Source organism: Amborella trichopoda, chromosome 6, assembly GCF_054954075.1.
Source record: "Amborella trichopoda isolate Santa Cruz 75 chromosome 6, AtrichopodaSantaCruz75HAP2 v2.0, whole genome shotgun sequence".
In the NCBI taxonomy this organism is placed as follows: domain Eukaryota; kingdom Viridiplantae; phylum Streptophyta; class Magnoliopsida; order Amborellales; family Amborellaceae; genus Amborella; species Amborella trichopoda.
Genome location: NC_142341.1, coordinates 10,644,624 through 10,654,517, shown reverse-complemented (window position 1 = coordinate 10,654,517; position 9,894 = coordinate 10,644,624). Strand labels below are relative to the sequence as shown.

At 35.3% G+C, this 9,894-nt stretch overlaps 1 protein-coding gene across 1 annotated transcript; it reads left to right on the top strand.

Annotated features, from left to right (window-relative positions):
• The first annotated feature begins 2,918 nt into the window (after nucleotides 1–2,918).
• Nucleotides 2,919–9,413, top strand: LOC18438071 (putative WRKY transcription factor 75). Its single transcript, XM_011626577.3, has 2 exons — nucleotides 2,919–3,574; nucleotides 9,075–9,413. The coding sequence occupies exons 1-2, from the start codon at nucleotides 3,168–3,170 to the stop codon at nucleotides 9,250–9,252; spliced, it is 585 nt and encodes a 194-aa protein (XP_011624879.2). The 5' UTR covers nucleotides 2,919–3,167; the 3' UTR covers nucleotides 9,253–9,413.
• Nucleotides 9,414–9,894: the final 481 nt, after the last annotated feature.

The following is a 9,894-nucleotide window of genomic DNA, read 5'->3' as shown; positions in this document are numbered from 1 at the left end:
GAGAGACCCAGACAAACAAATGGACTAGAGCTCGTCTGAGTTGTATTGGACCTTTCTCCATCAAATGAAATGGAATACAACAGCGGTGAAAACAAGTTGGGTTTGGCTGGACTCGGATCCGACCTGATAAAGTGTAAAGATCGGACTCGAACTAGTCCCTAGAATGTTAGGGCCATGCTGGCCAGGCCAAACCTCCTAGCCCCTTGCTACTAGCCCTACTGCCAAATCGGGTTTTGTCAAGGTCAAAATACAAAAAAAAAGTTATCATATTATACTGAAATTAAAAAAAATGTGTTTATTCATCTTCTAATGTAAAAAATATATTGCATATATTACATTTGAAAAATATATCTTATATATAGGAAGAAAAAGTTGATATATGGCGTCAACTTTATACTCTAGAAGTCCTTTGTGGCTCAAAAACCTATCGGAAAACGTTGTTCCACCTTTGGAAAATTCACTAATTGATCATATGGACTTGATATATATATATATATATATATATATATATATAAAAGTAATGATCATATGAGACCCTCCCCCTACCCATATGTGTAGGACGTTCAAAAGATCATCATTAAATTTGACACAGATCTCTAGAAAAGTTATCACATAGGTGTGAGACTTGATTTTTCTAGATATCTATGTCAAATTTAATAGTGATTTTTTGAGCGTCCTACACATATAGGTAGGGAGAGGGTCTCATAGGATCATTACTATATATATCAAATACAAAAAATTGTGTACTTTGTAGCACATTATTTGGACCATCCATTTTTAGTTTTCTTAAATATTTATAGATTTGCTTGATGTATACTATTTTTAGAGTTTTAAATTTTATAGGCAAAAGTGACACAGATTTTAAGATTATAAGAACTTTCCGTACCAAAATTACATCTTCCAAAGGTGCACCTTAGTTTGCTTATTTAAGGTCAACACCTTATGCAAACTGCACTCTTATATAATACATTCTATGTACATAAATATATGTAGTGGGGGATTCCCATGACCACAACTCAACTCAAGCCCACCTGGTTAGGTTGGACTAGACTTGAACCCGACTCAATTATGCTTCTGTCCCCGAAGCTTTTCTCGCTAGTGAAATAGCTTTTAATTTAGGGATCGCAATTATGGCTATGTTGTACATCATTTCGAAGGATATAAAAAAAATTAATATTTAAATATAAAAAAGGGTTGTATATTATAATACTATTCACTTTTGGTACAAGAAAGTTATAATCAATTTTAGGCATTCGATATCAAATTTGACACATTGAAGTGCATCACAACATCCTTAAAAAATTATTTTGGACTATGTACTTAGTCATTGACACATTCCTAATCATCCAATTTTGCATCTAATTGTCAATAATGATTGTGATCTTCTTATACCAAAAAATAAAAGAAAGTTTATATAAAGTTACAACCTTACAATATAGAATTATGGTGCACCTCAAAAATCCATTAGAAAATGTCATTTTGATGTTGGAAAGCCCTCTAATTGATCATCTTGACATTGAAATATATGTAAATGAAAAATAAATAAATAAATAATTTAAGTCTAAAAAATAGCGTGTATTGCAATAATTATTTGGACCATCCATTTTCAATATTTTCATGTATTATTAGATCTATTTGATTTGAACTATTTTTGGAGTTTAAAAATTTTATAATTAGAGATAAAACCAGATTTTCAAGTCATATTAAGAAATTTTTATACAAAATTACATCTTATGATAAGATTTAGAGGCTCTAATTTGATCATTTAAGCTTACAACTTTATGCAAAGCACACCAAAAAAATAAAGGCAAAATCTCTTCATATTTCTTTTTTTTAGGTTTCAATTCTCAACAAACCCAAAGTTTCAAAACATATCTTGCGGCATAGAGATCACATGTATCATATCTTTTAATCTCCTAGACCAACTTTACCCCATCTTTTTAATCCATCTCTCTCTTTTTTTTAATATTAAAAAAATATTTTTAAAAAATATTTTTTCAATTTTAAAAAAAAGAAGAAGAGATCTAACGAGAAACATAGGAAGAGAGAGAGAAGGGATTTTAGAAAGGAATAAAAAAAGGGTGCAGTTTATATAGAACTGAGGCTCTAAACAAATCAAAGTAAAGCGCATCTTCAAATAGTGTCGATAAATGTGGTTTCAATAATGAAAATTTTTGTGATAGCGTTAAAATATATTGTCATCTTTAAATTGAAATTTTAAAGCTTTAAAAATAGTGTTGATCGAGCTGATCTGTGAAAAATTGAAAATCCTGAAACAAAAATACGTTATAAGACGCATTATTTTCAAAACTTGAAATCCATATTTTCTCATATCCATACATCTTGATGTCGAGATGATCAATTTGAAGATATTTGAGCATCAAAACAACATCTTCTAGTAAAGCTTTTGCTGTGGGCTCTAGCATGATTGTTTAGAGCATCGGCTCCATATAAACTTTATTTTAGAAAAAATGATGTCTTTGGAACTTTATTTGGACTATAATTGTAAATTAAAGTTAATTTAGGGGTTAGAAGATAGAATACATGATATCTCTATACCTAAAAAATGAAACTTAAAAAAGAAGTGTAAAAAGATATTGGGTCTGGTGACTTAAAAATAATATATATCTTGTAAGGAGATATTTTTCAAAAATTAAATGATCGATATTGGGTATGTTGAAAAGTGAAATTTTTTTTAAAAAAAGTGGACAGACATATTTTCTCAAAAATAAATGATCCAGTATACACGTGCCAGCAAATGAAAGGTCAGTATGGATATTCTTGGAAGAAAGCGGTTCATTTTCCTGGATCTATCATTGGCATTGAACAATGGACTTCACCCAATTTACGTGCAGTATACGCCAACCTCATATTCTATTCCTTTTGCACAGTAAATTGGACCATTTGCATTCGAGCGGGACAGGCAGCCGCCGCCTCTCTCTCTCTCTCTCTCTCTCTCTCTAAATCAATTCATACAAACCCTTTTTCTCTCTCTCTAAATCCATTCATATAACCATATTTACTCTCTCTCTAAATCTATTCAGACTCACCCATTCATCCCCCCTCACTCTCTCTCTAATTCCACTGATATTTCATCTTTTCCTTCACCCTGCTCTCATCTTCCAAAACTATTCCATCTCTCTCTCTCTCTCTCTCTAGAGTTTCACATGGAAGAGTACCTGCACCACCATCCCAATCTATTCCCTTCTTCTTCTTCTTCATCTTCTTCTCCAAACCCACAATTCTCTTTCTCTCACCTCCTCAACTCTCAGCTCTTCTCGGGCATTGGAAACATGCACCCCAACAGCACCAACCCATCTGAATTCTCTCGTTTTTATCCCGAACCCAAGGTTCCAAACCCTGAAGAAATCAGCCATAAGAAGACTGAGCCGGAACCATTAACGGGCTCGACCGCCTCGGGAGCTCAGACCCAGTCTGCTAAAAAGAAAGGGGAAAAGAAGGTGAAAAGACCAAGGTATGCTTTTCAAACAAGGAGCCAGGTTGATATATTGGATGATGGTTATCGTTGGAGAAAATATGGGCAAAAAGCAGTGAAGAATAACAAATTCCCAAGGTTAGTTGACTACTTCTCTCCTTGATCGATGCTCTCTCTCTCTCTAGTTTTTCTCTCCATCTCTAGATTATCTCTTTCTCTCTCTATCTCTAGATTATCTCTCTCTATCTATATATTTCGCTCTTTCTCTAGATTATCTCTTTCTTTCCCTCTTTATGTCTAGATTATCTCTTTCTTTCTCTATCTATGTCTAGATTATCTCTCTTTGTCTAGATTATCTCTCTTTCTCTCTCTATATGTGATGGGTGGCAAGTTTTTGCAATCTTACTTGCAAAACTAACGATTTGATGTTGGAATTATCCTTCTTGTATTGATAATTATAGCTAATTATCGTGGCTACTACATATATAGTTGGGAGACAGAGACAGATGAATACGAATTTTCATTATTACATGCTACGTATGCTGTATTATCGTGCTTCTCATGAACAAATGTCTGGAGAGAGAGAGAGAGAGAGAAAGATGCTTCACATGTGAATTGTGGTAATGGTGCAGTTGCCTCAGATTGTGACATGGGTAGTTGGCCATGATCCAGAAGTCTAGGGTTTCTTAACTGTTGAGTACATTCTAGATAGAGAGAGAGAGAGAGAGAGAGAGAGAGAGAGAGAGAGCTGGGTGGCCATGCTTTACATGTGGAATTGCAGTGGAGTCAGTAAAGCTATGGTGGGAATAACCTAATTTTATGCTGCCTGCTTTGACAGTGATCCCCAAGTATATAGAGCTCACGAGCCGTGCATATACACTTTTAGGGCAACCTATGGATGCTTTAAACTTAGTACGCAGTCTACTATATTTCATAGCTTCATGATATATCATGATCCCTACTTATCAATAGAGTGCATCATATACTGTGATCCAAAAATCTAGGGTTTTTTTCCTTTAGCATTGGACCCATGGCATTGATCATTATTTCCTGTCTTTACTCTATATTTTCGTCTAGGGCTTGAGCATCGATTCAAAGAAGGTGCAGCCTAGAAAATTCTAGGGTTCTTTGAGGCATAATTTCCTGATTTGGTCATTTGTGTAATTACATTTAAGTTGGTCCCGGCTCTAGGAGAGTTGCCATATTGGGGTCGTGGCATTTATTTCAGTGCAGTATTTGGGTACATAGCTATACTCCTGAAACCCTAGAGCTTTTGAATCATGAGCTTCTGTTTTTTACACCATTTTGGTTTGTGCCTTTGAAGGCTTGCTCTCTATGTATTCTTTAAGATTGGTGGGTCATCTTCCTTTCAACTGGTTAATTGTGCAAAAATGAGGCCAAATGAAAGCTTTTATCATGCAGTTGTGGTGGCTCTATAAATTAAGATACAGAAGATGGCCATTTTGATAATTTTGCTTCCACTAACAAAGGGTGGAAATCTTTTCTCTTTTTCTCTATTGGTAAATAGAGTGGAGGTCCTTTTCACTAGTACTATAAAGGGCTCTTTTAGGGGCTCCTATCTTGATTAAAAATTATTGTAATAATAATGAACTCATATGGAAGGAGTTGTAAGTTTCCCAAATCATTTTTAGCTAGATATTTCCTTTTGCATTTTGTGGGATGTCTAAAAATCACAATGTGTGTAAGGATGTGTATTTACATGTCACTTTTTAAACAGTATGGACCGGAAGGCAGTTGGCTGTGATAGCGCGATACATATAGTTTACCTATTTTGAGTAGAGATCATCGCATACCCTGTTATAGATGGCATTAATCATTCGTGATATTAGGGTGCCCATGGAGTATCCCAAGACTAACCTGGGTCGATTCGAAATGGAACCAAATTGGGTCGGTCCCAATAATATGGTGTCGGGCCAAAATTATGTCGAACTTTGGTCTGCTGAAAATCACGCTAGGCCTATGATGGGTTTTTCGGTTCATGACCCTATTGAGTAAACCAGCTTTGGTCATGGGCGACCACATCCTGAGGATTATCGAGCCCGGTTGAGTTATCAAATTGGCAGCCAACCACTTGAGATATCAATGCTAAGCAGTTGAGTTCTCCGATTAGTAGAACTTCTTGAAACCTTTGGACTTCAATGCTCTCCCTGGTAAATATCTGGTTCTCATAAGAAGTATATGAGGCAAGGAACAAGTTTATTATTATCTGATATCCAGGATCATTTGCACAAAGATTTGGGAACTACCTATTTAATTATCAAATGAACAACACAATGTACATTGTTTTGGAAAAAATGGATTTACCTTCATGAGACCCCGTTCATGTTTCTATTGACGAATATTTGAGTTGTAGTAGTCTAACCAACAATCTCTTCCCTTTTTCTTCGAAAATAAGTGGAAGAGCTATTGGTAGTTTCTAGCAACCATTAGTTCACTCTCTTCCACACATAATGCATTAAAACTTTAATGCATTTAACCCATATGCCCAAGTTGTTCAAAATCACAATAGGGGGAAGGGATTGTCTACAAAGAGACTATTTATCTTTTATACATGGAGGTGGCAGTCATTCTTGTCCCTTGAATTCTAAAATGGGTGGTTGTGAGAGTATCACTAAATAGAGGCAAAATTTCAAAAAAAATGTCTCGGATTTCGTGACTCACTTCAAACTATCCAATTTGACATCTGATGAGTGGGAATGATTGTGATCTCCATGTACAAAAGATAAATGGTTTTTTTTGCATTCTCTATGGGAAAAGCCATGAATGAATTAATGTTGGTTTACTAATATATCGTGAGGGAGGAGCCAAACATAGAAATTTACACAGCTCACTTGAGAAGATACCACTCATTCTTCTTCATTTTGGTACTTTCATGGTGGTATCATTGAACTGTAGGGCAGAAGGCCACAAATTCCTAAATTGTGGTTTGGCTGAGGATATATAGTAGTAGTTCTTTCCTTGGTCCTTGTGGACTGTTTAGAGCATGTAAAAGAATATTGTAAGGCACGAAGACGCATGAGGTAACTCCGACACTAATAACTGCTAGACACAAAGATTTACGAGCTCTTAATGTTCAAAAATTCCATTTGGTGCAGCGCTTGGGATATGGCCTTTACAGAGCAGAATGGCAGAACATGTTTCATGTGGTTGACCACAAATAGTTGGGATAAGTCTCTTAATGATGATGATACTACAGTCCTTGGGAAATAGAACACAAACCTTCTGCGCCTAAATCTCACTTGGGTAATTGGGAATATGGAGCAAAGTAATCAAGGTATAAGTTTGAGGAATTGGTATGCATGCCAAAATTAATCCAGTTTGAAAATTCATCAGTTAAATTTCAAAAATTCTGTCTATGCTACGAAAATTCTTGCAAAATGTAAGAGTATTTAGTCCCTTAATTATAGATTAATCATGGTCTAATACTCAGTGAGATGTCAATAACATGGAATCGTATAATATCAAGGACGAGTGTTGGACTGCCCCATTCTAAAGAGCATCACACTTACTTAGGAATACAGTAAACTCTAAATGGGTGTTTTGCTTAAACAAAAGTGGATTTTTGCTTTAGTAACTGAGGTTATGGAGCTCAGCACGAATGCATGTCCCAAGTTATATATCCTAAGGTGTGTGATGTGATCCCACATGATAATATTGTGTATCTAGTCCCAGAGGCAAAACTCTTAGTTATGGGGGATTTGGTGACTAGAGACTTCACATACCATCCTTGATTAATCGTATGATCAATTTAAAAAAAAAGGAAAAAAAAAAAGAATATGACTCTGAGGTTTTAGAACCCAAGATCTCGTTGTCGATTTTTCTAGAACAAATTGATCGATAACATAATGTGAGAGTTTTGGGCTGAAGCACATCTCCCTAGCATGATGTTGAGGTTGTGGGATCATATGTACAGCAAGATTCAGAAGTACAGCTAATCTTTTCCCTAAATTCCTCACATCATGATACTAAATACTTTCACTTTACCATCTATAGTTTTCCTTGTAGCCTAATGTTAATGAGTGCGCATGGACCCTGGCGCGAATACCTCTTATAGTTTTCATGTTCCCATCTACAGTTTTCATAATGCACAAGTCTCAAAAAGGTTAGAAATGTCTGTTTTCCGTAAGTTTAGGATTGGTGATGTGATATCAAAACATTTAAGAAATTATGGGGTTTAAAATTTTAATTCATCATTATCAACGTCCAAGTTTTATCCTAATTATTTGAGTCACTTACACGATTCTTGTTTCTCAATTCTGCTTTCTCAATTCATACTTTTAGTCAAACTATAAGTCATCATATCTCTTCTCACTAATTTTATCTATGTCCTCTTGGACCTTCAACTTGCCCTTTTAGAGCCTTCCACTTGAACCAAATTGCCCCTCCTAACTAGTAATATATTAGTTTAAGCTGCACATGGCCAACCCACCTAAGTGTACTTTGCCTCATCTAATTGCCCATTGGAGCCACACCTAAGTTACCTCATATGTATTCATTTAGAATTCTATGATTTCTTGTCTTGTCACTCATCCATCTCACCATCTTCATCCCAGCTACACCCGTCTCACTGCTATGTTGTTTCTTGACAACCCAACATTTCGCCCCATAAAACATGGCTGGTCTTACAGGTGTCTAATAAAACTTTCCGCTTAGTTTCATTTATATGCGGTGATCACATGAAACTCTGGATACACATCTACACTTTTCCAACCTAGCTCTAATTATAGGTATGTTATCTTCCACAATCTCTCTATTCTCCTTTATTATCAATCCAATGTATCGAAATGAATCTCCTTTAGGTATTTCTTGGTTATTACTATTAACTACTTCCTCGTTCCTATTATTACTAAATTTGCTTGCTATATGTTTTATCTTAGTTCGACTAATTTTAAAACCTTTCGATTCTAGAGCATCCCTTCACAATTCTAACTTTGCATTGACGCTCCCTTTAGTCACATCAATCAAAACTATGCTATCAGCAAGTAACATGCACAACGGTACCTCTTCCTGTAAATGCTTAGTTAACTCCCCCATAATTGAAATAATGATATATGGGCTCGACGTTGACCCCTGATGTAGGGCTGCTGTCACTAAAAACTTAGTTGTTTCTTCACTAGTTATCCTCACACTAGTTAGCACTCCCTTATACATTTCTCTCACCACGTCAGTATATCATCTATAGACTCTTTTCATACATTTTAGATATTGATAATAATCTATTGTAATGAATAAAATGGTATAGGTGACTTAAAAAGGAGATGTTTGATGTTTAAATATTCATGGAATATTGATATACATATATTAATTCTCACTTCATGATTTAATTGCTCATATTTTATTTTTTTTGCATGTGTTTCGTTGTACATTTTTAGAAATTCATTTTTTTTCTTTGGAACTACATAAATAGAAGAATTATTGTTTATAATCTTCTATGAGATCTGCTTTTAGAGTTGTTCAAAGGAATTTATTGTTTTCTTTCTTGGATGAGAAACTAGATTGCAATTATTTAATGTTTGCAAGACCCAATCAAGTTCCCTATTCACATTGTATGTTTATTTGCTTAATGAAATCATTCCCCTAAAAATCTTGTTGATGCTCATGATTTCTCATGTGACAGGAGCTACTACCGATGCACCCATGTTTCATGCAATGTGAAGAAACAAGTTCAACGCCTGTCAAAGGATGAAGGGATCGTAGTGACAACATATGAAGGGATTCACACCCACCCCATTGAAAAACCAACAGACAACTTCGATCATATTTTGAGTCAAATGCAAATTTACACAAACTTTTAGGTTGCCATGTTGAATGGTTAAAAACCAATGTAAAGACTCACCTCTTCGATCAGTATTCTAGCAGATATTAGTTAAAATCTAGAATTCAAACCTTCGGTTCTTCAAATAAAAAGATGTATGCTTATCATATGGTTGAATATTAAAAGTTTTATTCATTCACATAGATCATTCTATTCTATGCATATATAAGCATCCCCTCCACCCCTCCTCTCTCTCTACTCTCTCCCTCTCTCTGTGGTGGTAAAAACCCTAATTTTTATCTTTTGAATTGATTGACCAATTATATATTTCTCGAGTTCATAAAGCATAGAGCTGAAAAATGAGGACTCCATAAACATTGCCAATGAGGATAGAGACTAGATACTATAGCAATGGAATCGGGCTCAAGTCTGGTCAATGATGGAACTTCTTGGGCCCAAAAGGCCCCTAATTTAACTTGTTAGAAGAATGTCTAGGCACCATAAATATCGTGTCGAATTCCCTGCAGGCACATATGCACTGATCGGGAATGCTGAATCCTATGACTGCATGTTTCACACGTTGTGTAAGAATTTGAAACTGGGCTGGACTCAAACGAGTAACTCAGACTTAGTTTCTCTCTTTAAAAAATTTTGGTATAGTTTCTCCCTATGTTTCGGGTCG